Source organism: Musa acuminata, chromosome BXJ3-5 (assembly GCF_036884655.1).
Source record: "Musa acuminata AAA Group cultivar baxijiao chromosome BXJ3-5, Cavendish_Baxijiao_AAA, whole genome shotgun sequence".
In the NCBI taxonomy this organism is placed as follows: Eukaryota; Viridiplantae; Streptophyta; class Magnoliopsida; order Zingiberales; family Musaceae; genus Musa; species Musa acuminata.
The window spans coordinates 39428948-39441918 of NC_088353.1; the positions used below are offsets into that span (position 1 = coordinate 39428948).

The 12971-nt window shown below is 35.9% G+C and overlaps 1 protein-coding gene across 1 annotated transcript; it reads right to left on the reverse strand.

Moving 5' to 3' along the window:
- Nucleotides 1-1806: 1806 nt before the first annotated feature.
- Nucleotides 1807-11080, reverse strand: LOC135638992 (probable aquaporin SIP2-1). The gene is made up of 3 exons (XM_065152645.1): nt 10271-11080; nt 5503-5757; nt 1807-2262 (listed from the first exon to the last, which is right to left on the reverse strand). The coding sequence occupies exons 1-3, from the start codon at nt 10625-10627 to the stop codon at nt 2089-2091; spliced, it is 786 nt and encodes a 261-aa protein (XP_065008717.1). The 5' UTR covers nt 10628-11080; the 3' UTR covers nt 1807-2088.
- Between the last annotated feature and the right edge of the window lie 1891 nt (nt 11081-12971).

A 12971-nucleotide genomic window follows, 5' to 3' on the forward strand; every position in this document is an offset into this window, starting at 1 on the left:
GACCGTATGCTGATGCTCCAATGATGCACGAATCCCAGCTGTGAGATCCGGGTCGACTTCATCGCCGCAACCCTCATACTGATCAAACTGGTTCCTGTGTAGCCCTATGATATTCTTCCTCAACTCTTGCCTTCTTTTTTAATGCATCTTCCTTTGCTTGTTTCATCTTGCTTTGAAATAATTTACGGATCTCCGTTGGAACCTTCTTGCATTTTGCAACGTCAGGATACCCACCAGCCAAATGCATTTTTACTCGAGTTATTCCTCCACCTTTACCAATGTAGTCACGATAAATACATTGCCAATGATGACGGTTTCCATCTAGCTTTCGGGCATGAACCCATGCATCATCGTGTGACTGTTCCTTTGGTGCCATGATCCTATCAAATTTAAATCAAATAAACTATAAAGTATAAACATATTAAATTGACCAAATATCGATCATAAATCACTAATCACAATATTAAGTAATTTTATTAAAACATAACTAATCATATTTTATTATCATAAATATGTTACGTGCATAAAAGAAGTATTAAAATCATTAGATACACTAATTACGTGATTAATATAGTTAATTTTTCACTAATTATTTCTCTTTCAACATTATAAACATGGCAAATACTCTAATAGATATTAAAGATATTGGATTCACATAAAATCGAACAAATTTTGATTAAATCATCGTAAAAATAACTAATTACAGTATTAAATAACTTTAATAAAATATAATTAAACTTATTTTACCATCATATATATGTTAAACACATAAAAGAAACATTAAATATGTAATTTTAATCCAATATGATTCAAAATTCAAATTATGATAAAATTATCATTTATCTACACTAATTATATGATTAATATAGTTAATTTTTTTACTAATTACTTCTCTTTCACCACTATAATTACTCTCTAATTAAAGAAAACGAATACATACCTCTTGATTAGAAAGTTCTTCCTCTTAATCTTCCCAAATTTACCTCGATTGAATTCACAAATCATTGTTTTATAGAGTTTATGAGAGAAAAGAAATGTCTGAGAGAGAGTTTAAGAGAGTATAATGAAATAGGGGAGAGAAGATTAGTTTAAATAGGAGGAGAAATGGCTCCAACGGTCAAATTGACCGTTGGAGCACTGTAGCACTGCTACAGTGTGGTACCGATCGATTTCGACCGTTACCGAGTGGTATCGGGCGGTAACGATCGAAATCGACCGTTACCGAATATATACTTTTTTTGGTGTACCGCCCGGTAGAGGGCGGTCCGCGTACCGGTCGCCTCTCGGACCGGTACATACCGCCCGTACGGTACACATCGGTATGACGAACCTTGCTTGTAACTATGAGATTGTAGATAAAAAGCTCCTAAAACACCAAGGGATGGTGGAGGAGAGTCCTTTAGCATAATAACCCCTCTCTGTTGTGTGCTAATTATGATTAATTTAACTCAACCTAACCCATGAAAAGACTTTTTTAATCCCAACGCCCAACTTAAAATCACTTTATGATTTATATTATGTTGATATTATGATTTATGATTTAACCCATGAGATGGCATATATTATGTTGTTATTAGTGAACTCAATCTTCAAATGGAATATATCAAAATATTAAATCAAAACCTGGCTGATCAACATACACAAGCAATTTGGAGGAATTTTATATAAATGATAACAAATTGTACGATTTATGCACAAATTCAAAAATATTCAAGGGACTGATATTAAAGAAATTAAACTATGAGAAGGAAAGTATTTCATTTCTCAATTTCTCAACAACCAAAAGATTTTTGGAGGGCCCCTATCTGAAAAACAGCAAATAAATTACTATTCCAACTAAAGTTAAACAAATCCCTTTGCTGCCAATGGCAACCTAAAACACTGATATCAATTTCAGCAAAAAAGATTGATAGACAGAGAGGATAGGTTAAATGAAGCACACATCGATATGAACAAACTCAGGCAAGGTAAGCAGCCAGTTTTGGAATAGAAAACCTACTTCTATAACTAAAATCACGTATTCCATATACAAGGCAAGAAACTACCATGAGAATAAACAAGTAAAGCTGCCATAACGCACCAAGTAGCTCATACTAGTTTATCCTTGTATTGCATCTCATGCTGCCTCTTTTGCTTCGGCAGCTTAATGAACAAGCTGCAAATCCATACAACCAATAAAGTTGCCTCCAGAGGTGCAAGCCAGTACACACACAAATGCTCCTTCGTTAGATGCTTCCCTTGAGCATATGCCCATCCAAAGGCCTGCAAAACAAACGAAATGATTTGTCAGAATTATGTAGTGTTTGAATATTTTTATCTACTTTAATAGCATTAGTTGTGAGCAAGGATTTTAATTTCGAATGATACCACCCGTATCGGGCGGTACGTACTGGTCCATCAGCAGACCGACACGTGGACCGCCCACTACCAAACAGTACCGTCGATTGGGGTTGTTTCCACCCCGTTACCACCCGAAATCGGTTGGTGATGGTCGATTTCGACCGTCGCCGCCCACTACCGAGCGGTGTTAGCCAAGGGAGAAGAAAGAAGAGGGAGAAGAAAAGGGAGAACATGAAGATCCGGCACCACTCTCTCTTAGCGACCCCAATCGATCGCTATCCTCCCTCGCCGGACGCCGCAAATGAGATGTCACCTCCTTATCTTAGGCGACGAGCCCTCGGCGTTGTCGGCGACTTCTCCTTATTCGTGCGAGGAGAAGCCTCGGCGTCGTCGAGGCTTCGCGGGGAGAAGAAACGAGGCGACGTCGTCTCACCTTTTTTTTATTTTTTTAACTTTATTATTATTATTATTATTATTATTATTATTATTATTATTATATATATATATATATATATATATATCGAGCGATACATTAGAGTGTACCGCTCGATACGCTCACCATACCGAGCTGAACTCGATATGTCGATACGGTACGAAATTACGAACCTTGGTTGTGAGATTCATTAAAGTCTGTGTATTTTTATGTAATATATACTTTAATGATGAATTCCAGTTATTACATAACCTTTTAAAATTTATATACCAAAGCCAGACAAACCAATCAGTAGCTCGATCAAACTTCCTCAATGTTGATTTCTAACTGACGATTTGGATTTTAGCAAAAGTGGATGTTTAGTCCAACGTCCAACTTTCACAACATAATTTTAACATATAAAAGTGCAAATAAATAAGAAAACAAACTCCTCGAGTGTATTTTCAGAGTATCACTAAAATACCCTATAAGAATTCATTAGCTTAATAATCATTTAAAATGCTCAAATAACATAAAGAAGTATCAGATATGTATCCAACAAAATATCGAAGAAATATGTATCCATACTATGTACTCCACAAGACCCAATAAGCATTTCAAAATGTGTATTCCTAGTGTTGCATGGTTTTGACCCTGTCAGAATTAATAAAAGGGTCTTCTACTAAATCCAGTTGTTCTTGTGTAAAGCCTTCCATAGTATGATATTAGGCCTGTTACTAAATGTTTCCTGCTATGGAGAATGGTGCCCTCACATCTTCACATAACATACAACTCACTGACTTTATCATGACACTGCAGCACAAGAGTTCAGAAACGTCTCCAAAATGCTTCAAGCAATTCAGGACAACCACCAAACGTGGTCTTACAGCTCCCACTGCATTTCATATACCATCCCAAAGATATTTTACTACTATGGAAGGTACTAGCTAGCTTAGCGGATAAAGATCAGATCATTGTAAGATCTTGGCATCAAATTTCATTTTCACCGCTTACCTTGGCAAAAACAAAAAACAAAAAAATACTTGACTACAGATAATTTTAGTGGATTATATAATGCTATTCTGCATATGCATCATATTTTCTTCTGATTTTATCATCTCCATCCTTAAGTATGCAGCTCTATATTTTGCACTTGATAGTTGTTAGCTCCACCCAATAGAAATATGATTCAAATATAGACAAAATGATGTTAAATAAATTTCGTCATCTTTTCATCCATTTACAGCCAATCTACAATCAACATACCCAGCTGCAAGTGTAGAAGTATTAACATTCTCCTAATAATCATTAAGTTCCTAATGGCACATTTCATTGAAATGACTATAAATGCCAGAAAAACACAATAATTTGCATTTGAAAGAAAAATACAAAAAGGGCAAGCAGCGAAAGTGGCATTCGAGTCCAGGACCTTGTGATAAACTATCAAAACCTTTACCACCCAAGCTAGTTGGCACCTTCACATTTGAAAAAGATGTAATACAATAACAATTACTCTTGACTAGGTTTCAAATAATGTTATTCCAGTTTGCAGCTTTTTTTTTGGTTGGTTGCGTGCTGATCTAAAGGGGAAGGAGAAGAGAAGTATGAATTCGGGCAAGCATCAATGTGGTGAGAGAAGGAAGGTGGGGAGAGGAGCAGCAGAGGCAAGGTAGATAAGCAATGGGGAAGGAAGGGAGAAGAGAGAAGCAGGGAAAGTGTAAGGGATGGGGAGAGCAAACTGTAACATTGAAAGGCTGACATCCTCGGAGGGAGGAGAAGCAGATGTAGGGAGCGATGGGAGAAGAGCTAATATGAATGCAATATTGAGAAAACAAATAGCAAATAGAAGAGAGAGTAAGGAAAGAAGAATGGCTCGAGAAAGGAGAGAGGAGAGGCGTGTACTGGTGGCAGGGCCCAAGGGCTAGGGAACAGGAAGAGAGAAGAAGACACATGAACAGCAAGGATTGGAATCAGAATCAGGGAAGAAGAGGAATGGCTCCAGAAAGGAGAGAGGAGAGGCATGCACTGGTGGCAGGGCCCAAGGGTTAGCGAACGGGAAGAGAGAACAGGACATATGAATAGCAAGGATTGGAATCAGAATCAGGGAAGAAGAGGAAAAGGAGTGGTCATAGGGGTATTGTTTTTGCTTGCCATGAATGTTAAGTTGTTGACCTGTATATTCTAGGATTACAAACGATGCTGACAAAATGATATCCAATCCTACAAAGCTAAACATCTACAAAGTCTAAATTTTACCAACACAAAAACAATAAAAGTGAAGCCAAACAGACACACTAAATGATTTGGAATTTTTTCCTTTCAAATATAACTTGTTTCATCAGATTTTTCTACTTATCAAGAGCCTAAAATTTCCAGAGTACATCTTTCCATGTGTTAAACTCTACCTGCTTTCTTTTCAATCAAAGAGGTCTATAAATCCCACGAATTTTAGTGCATAGTCATAAACCAGTTACATATAGTTATAACGATGTGGATACTGTTGATAGCAAGAACTTTGCTGGAATTTATATCAGAGCTTAGTGCTACATGGAAATTACTACAATTGTTAATTGGTTATTATTGTGCAAGAGATGCTCTTCGAGACTGATTTGTCTAGGAGATCAAATGTGAGATCCGAAACGAGCATATCCATTTTCCTAGATCTCAAGCCTTATTATGCAAGAATCAAGCAGATAAGTTCACTTCAGTATGACAGAGAAGTTGTAACTGAGGTAATTTTGAGAACTTACAGAAGCAGGGTTCATAACTCCACCGGTGATGTCAGAAGCAAGGACGTGAAGTGCAAGTTTGGCAAAACTTGATATCCATGTCTTATGGGAAGATCTTGGGAATTTGTTTAGCCCTAGAGAGACGATGATAATCGCAAATGTAATGAGTCCTTCAATTAATGCTCCATAACTAACATCAACATTCAAACGAGGTCCATTAGCCGCTGCAGGGAAGGTTGCATTAATTAACCAAACCCCAATGACAGATCCAAGAACCTGAAACCAAATTTTGTTAGAAAGTTGCTTCCATATTTTTTTCTGAAACTAACAAATAATGAAATTGTAATTTTGATTAAACTATAAGGAAATTTCTGTTGTATTACCTATGTTGCAAGTTTTGGATGCCATGTAACTTGATGTCTTGAGCATCTCAGTTTCAACCAATTACTCTGCCATAATGGCAAAGTATAAAAGTAGTGGTAACAAAGAAATGTTTAATCTGTAAAGAGCCATATTAAAATGCAAATTTTCTGATATTTTTCTGCTCATAAATGCATTGAACTCATATCCCTCATAGAAGAGGAACACTATAGCTTTTTAATCATTAAATTAATAACCATTATGTTACCAGCAATGATTTTGGAAGTACCGCATAAGGACTTCGTTTTCGCTCAGACGTGAACTGTTTGGTATTTACCGATCCAGGCATGAACTGATATGTCGATCCAACCCATTTGGGGTGGCTTGGTCTGGCCATATATACAAAAAGAAAAATCCTATGCCTCCTCCTCCATGTGGTCCAGCCCTAACCACGACAGAGAGCCTCGATGCATGTAGCCAACCGCCATTACCTCCCTGTCCACTACCGCCACCAACCAGGTACGCTCCTCCTCTTCTTCCTTCCTGTCCCTCCTCCTTCTTCCTCTTCCCTGACAGCCTCCTCTTCCTCCACTGCCTCCTCTTCCTCCTTCTTCTTCTTCCTTCCTCGTCTTCCTCCACCACCTCCTTCTTCCTCATCTTCATTTTCAGAAAGCAAATGTACCAATACACAGCCAATCTTTCTGAATTTTCACAAGTTCCTACACTACTTATTCAAATTTAGTTCTCCGATACCAAAGGCTTTTACAATCGCATCTGTATTATAGAGCCACTGCAATCTTTATATTTGTAATTGGAAGTCTTTTTAATGCAATTCCCTTTCATCATCCATGGATATACCAACTGCTACCTACAGAACCTCAGTCAAATTGCAGTTGATCTTTGAATATTTCCTAGTATCAAAGTATAATCAAGTGATCAACTACTTTAAGTACTTCAAGATACTCTTGTTCGCTTGTTTGGAGCATCAAAATGACCCTTTCATTAGATGGTAGAAGCAAGATAGGAATCATTTTAAGGCACCACAGACACAGGTTCAAAAACAGAAAAGCAAGAAAAAATTATAAAATAAAAAATAAAAGTGGTGAGTGCACACAAAAAGTACATGTTGCATCTGATAGCTGGTACCAAAATCAGACAGGCTCTGAATGAAGGCATATGAGGATGATAGATATCATGTAATCGTTAACTAATGGTTTTCTTAAAATCAAGGATGCCCATCCCAATCTGTACCACCTGGTGCAAGTGATATGAGAAGATTCGTTAGGAAACCACAATGCAGATCACCTGTACTGATCCACAAGCTTTAGTTCATACCACTCAAACCTGCATTAGCATGGTCCTAATGTTGAACTGATCTAGCTTTAAAATTAGGATCCAAGGAGATTGAGGGTTTAGAATTCAGTCAGCGGTCTCCACATTTCAGTGAACATGACAAAAGAGTAGGGGAGAATGCTATCTCCTCACTCAAACAAACAGACAACAACAGGTTGTAATGTACTTAAGGTTGCCTATATTGATCTTCTTTCTGTCATCGTTATCTATATAAGGCAATATCTCTAGTTAAATCAAGAACATCCAAATCTCCTATTATTTTTAGTGAAGTTTTCTTAGATCCATCTCTAGTTAAATCAAGAACATCCAAATCTCCTATTATTTTTAGTGAAGTTTTCTTAGATCCTCCTCTATCTCTCTTCATAACATAAGTACTAATTGACTCATCTTACTTAACAACATCATCTAAAGGTTTCCTCTGAACTTGTCTATGCCCGCTTAGACGATTCTTTCTCATGTTATCCTTTGTCAAGGAGACATCAATTTGTTTATAAATGAATATATATTATTTTAACTTTCCTATAATTCCCCACAGCATTCAAATTTAAACTATATAAATATTTTTTACATGTTTCTTAAAGCATGACTAGCACAATAACTATTTTATAATTTTTTTAATCTAAAAACATCATGTGATCACACAAAGCCTATGATGCCCTTCTCCACTTTAAGGACCCAACTTTAACTTTATAAACAATGTTTCCCCACTTTAGTTCAATTGTTTTGGTGTTTCTTCTTAGAATTCTTTTTTTCTTATTGATACCATTTGTTGTGACACCCAATATGGCAGGATTAACTCATTGATATGATACAAAACAACAATCCTTTTCGAAGCCACTTATCTATGAGTGACTCTGACCATAATAAAAGAAAACCTAAAGAGAAAAAAAAAGGGAATCAAACTCTGAAATCTCACACCAAAAGCCCCTTAAGAGAACCTACATTTTCTGACAGTACAATGTCCCCGGAGGTCTGGTTTAGTTGATGTAACATAACAAATTTGACGATAACTCAAATCAAAATCATGTCATCATTGAACTCCACATTGCATCTCCCATTTAACTCATAAATTGAAATTGTAAATTGAAGAATTGTACAGTGTATGGCCAAGTTGATTTTTCCCTTTGGAAAAAAGAACATAGTCACTTTCAAAATTTGTGCCCAAATATAGTACAAGATGCAATCACTGCCCTAAGTTCTACGATAGATAAGAAATTCCTTTTAAAGACTCATCATGTAATATGATATTGCCCATAATTTGCCATATTCTATAATTGATTTCTGTGGAGGTCATCAGGAAATATATTCAATACAACTAATCCAATCATTCAAACCAATTCCTAGTTTTGATTGCTACTAACTTCTAACCATTCTGATCACTACTAACTACTTTTGATTGTCTAGTCAGTTACAAAATAACCAAACCAATTCCTCCTTATTCTAGTTCATTGATTCTTTTGAGGGGATCATTAGGAACAACATTCGATCCCACCAATCCAATCATTCAAACCAAACCAATTCCTAACCAATATTGCAACTCCTAACTAGTTCAGATGGTCTAATTAGTAACAAACCAAACAAATACATTCCTCGTTCTAATTGATTTTGTCAATCTAAATTTGATTTTCAACAGATTCCACTAGCCTAGCTAATCTCATCGACTTTCTGACATTTGCAAAAGACTCGTGGTCTGATTCAGCCAATCTTAAACCACACCTGATCCTTATCAGATGAACCTCTGCTTCACCATAACTTAAAAAGAAAAAATCTCTTCTCACAATGATATCACACAAGTTTGTTTGTTTTTTCCTTTTTCTTATTGAACAATGGGTGGGGTAGTCACATGTCCTTACAAGTGTTATGGCCAGACATCTTACACCATCTCATTTACTTTATGCTTCTGGTCAAGAATTTAAATCTCAGTATAATACCAATTTCCATATTTTGCCTGACCAATATGGTACTGGTATACTGAGCAATAAACAGACATATATCCCCCAATACCACAATAATGTTTAAAAAATAATAATTAGCACAGTAGCATATGGTCCAATATCGCTCCTTAGTTGGACCATAGTGATCTATACACGGTGTGCCGACTGGTCTCTGAAACCATGCTCCTGGTATTATTCCTTAACTCTTGCAAGTTAATACTTCCAATCTAGTGTTCCATGAAGTAAGGTCTTGTACAAGTTCCTCTTCCAACAAATCAACTAGCGATCAGCTAAGCACCAACTGGTATCTGAAACCATGCTCCTGGTATTATCCCTTAACACTTGCAAGTTAATACTTGCACTCTAGTGTTCCATGAAGTAAGGTCTTGTACAAGTTTCTCTTCCAACAAATCAACTAGCGATCAACTAAGCACCAACACCCATGCCTCTCCGAGATATCCATGTCTTTTAGTTAAGAAAGAAACATCAAACTTTTACTCACCAAAGATTTGTTTGGTAGCACATGATGCAGCATTATCATCAATTTCTACAATTTGTTTGCAAGATTCACTTCCCATTCTCAATGCAACTACAACATGACAAAAACATCATGATATCTTTCATAGATTATCCAACATACGATATACATATATATTAGATCCTAAGGTTATAGCTAAAAGAAAAATATACATCGCTTGCAGTAGGAGATTGTATGTCAATTAGTAAAATGATATAAACCCTAAATCAACTGTGTCAAGGAATTGATTCATGAAATGCATACAGTGGCAAAAGTCTCATAATGGATAACTCTCTTTTATAGTTGACTAGTAAAACCAAATAAATTAAGGAAGAATAAGACAACTCCCTTCAGAGAATAAAAACATGTTTGTATTTAATGCAAAAAACAAAATCTAAATAAGTAGGAAGAAAGATCTTCTATCAATTAGTTGTGATAAATTCAACAAAAATCAGATATAACATGCAAGCATCAACAAATATTATGTAGTCAGAACACAAATACAACCGGCACTTAAGCGACAATTCAATGTGTATATTAAAAGAACACGAAAGAAACAAGGTATCAGCCTTTCCATTTACTAACTTACGTATGTAGATATAACTTAGACATGAACAATACGTACCTGAGCAGGAATCCTTCCAAACACTACATAAAGGAACTCGACAAAATTATCAGATATGGCATGGCAGAGGACGAAGAGAGGGTTATATGATCCACCATTGGTCACCTTTCGAAGCTGTGAGAAGTAGTAGAGGTACACCAGGGCCAAATATCCTTTTAATAGAACAGAAATTGGGTCCATTCCAGTCCCTAGAATCATGTAAATCAAATACCTAATAACGGATCCTGACAGCACCCACATGAAGGAGAGGAAGGAGTCGGAGACAATGAGCTTAACCCGAGACGCTTGGTTGCTGTGTTCCTTCTCTTCTTCTACATCTGTTTCCTTTTTATTTACAAACTCTTTCTGGTCAAGCATTTAGTCTTTGGTCATTCGAAAGAGCAAAAACCATAAGATATATAATTTTCCAAGCAAAACCGATCGCAAGGGGAAGAATAGGCACTATGGGATCTCAAAAACTCTTCTTCCTCGTTCGCAAGAATAGCTAAATTGTGTCCATGATTGTTCCTGCATCTACAGTAGGAGAGACAGAGAAGGGAGGGCGAAAGGTATGGAGGGATACATACAGGAAGAAAAAGAGAGTGAGGTGAGGAGTAGAAAGAGGAGCGATGGCAACGCAACGGCCTGTTTTTCGTGGTAGAACAGAGAGAGAGGAAAAGAGTAAGATTGCAGCTTATCGTGGTAGAACAGAGAAAGAGGAAGAAGGTAAGAGAAATAGACAAACAAGAGAGAGGGATGGACTCACTACAGGAAAGATGGCCGCCGGCGACGAGGGATGAAAGAGGGGGGGGGGGGGGAGGGGGTGAGGATTGGGGATCGTCCCCGGTTTCGTGGAAGTAGAAGACCCGCGGCGATTTTGTCCGGGCGCGTAGCCCGTATCCGATGCAGACCGAACCCGACCGAAAGAAACGACAGGGACCTCAGGTGTCACGCTCACGTATCTGCGGGTTTAACATATGGGCCGTCCGGAAATATCGAATTTATCCCGGCGTGGACTCCGTCACAGCTTGGACCAAAGTCACTTATGCTTCCGTAGGTATGATTCTGGGCGACTTGGAGTAAAATGAATGAGATTTTATCATCGAGTATTTGCGGTACAAGGTAAATTAGAGATCATACAACACCTCCGATTAATCCTACATCGAGAATATATTATAATAATTTTAATTTAAATATTTTTATCAATCATTTAAATCAATTCAGAGTTATAGATCAATTAGTCCATCAAACTCGAATTGTATTTAAAGTGAGAACGAACCTCCTAAATAAATGGTATAAGGCTTTTTCGTTGAATTATCGTATTATTCTCAAGTAGATTGAGTTGATTTGATTAAAATTCGAAGGAATAACATTTTCTTTCACCCCAAATAAAAAGACACATGTGAATTGGCATAGTCCAGTGTAGGGTTTTCATGGAGACAACAGTCGTACAAGTATCCTTTGTTTGACTTGAACACTCCTTAAACTGTTATATGAGTTGCTTATCATCATGTTTGCTCTTGTGTGAGGCTCTTATCTTTTATAACCAATTCATGACATTTGTAATAGGCCAATTTCCTATGTTTGGATAAATGAAGATGAATATAAAAAATATATATTGGCTCAAAACCACATCAATGTTAGCATAGAAGGTTTATAAGACACTTGTAAAGATTTTAGTTTTGTTTTAGAACTGATTTATTTGGATATTTTTACTAAATTCAGCCTTAAAACATTAATTTTTATATCCTATTTTTTGGCCAATTATAACATTAATTTTCAAAGTTTTGTGGCCCAAAATCATGTGAATATTATCAACGAAGGTTTCAAGAAAATTTATAGTAATTTCCAAATATTCACCAATTATAACCTGAGTTTTTAACAAATACTTTTCACCGAAAATACATGAATATTATAAAAAAAAAAGGCTAATGTTTCAAAAACTTTCATTACTACCCCATCTAAAAATTGTGTAACTTAAATCCCACTCTTAACAAAAAAGAAAAAGAAAAATTTCCATACACCTTGGAAATGAATTTTTAGGGCATAAATGACCAATTTTCTAATTTTATGGCTCTTAATTGGACATTTTCACTACATTCAGCCCTTAAAAGGCTAGATTTGTGGCAATTTCCTAACTTTGGTCAATTATAACCTGAATTTGTAACCTTTTTGCCCAAAAGAACATGAATATTATAGTAGAATATATTCTAATATGTTTGTGATTTTTTTTTTTTTTCGGAGCTAAGTCACACTATTTTGAATTTGGTTAATCTATTTTTTTAACTCCAATTCAAAGACAATGTAACTAATATCTTACTATTTCAAAAAAATATAATACTTTTATGATACCTTGAAAATGACTTCTCAAGGCCCAAGTAAACTCATTTTTCAATTTTTATGACACTTAGCTGGGAATTTTCACTTAATTTTGTCCTTAAAAGTTTGAATTTCAATTGTTTTCATGAATATAACCTAAGTTTACAAAGGCTTTTATGATTTTTTGTTGTCCAGAGTTGAGTTACACTATTTCTTTTTAACAAGGTTACCTAACTCCATTTAAAAAAAAAAAAGTAACTTGGTTCAAACTATATAAAAAAATTATAAAAAAAATCATGACACCTTGGAAATGAATTATTAAGCGCTAAATAATAAATATTACAATATTTATAGCCCTTAATTAGACATTTTCACTAAATTTAATCCTTAAAAATAACTTGAT

Excerpts from the sequence above, each read along its gene's own strand:
- LOC135638992 (XM_065152645.1), bottom strand. The coding sequence starts at position 10,627 with ATGCTTGACCAGAAAGAGTTTGTAAATAAAAAGGAAACAGATGTAGAA. Across the intron at positions 5,758-10,270 it reads TTGGAAGGATTCCTGCTCAG|GTTCTTGGATCTGTCATTGG; the intron begins GTACGTATTGTT and ends ATTTGGTTTCAG. Across the intron at positions 2,263-5,502 it reads GAGTTATGAACCCTGCTTCT|GCCTTTGGATGGGCATATGC; the intron begins GTAAGTTCTCAA and ends TTTGTTTTGCAG.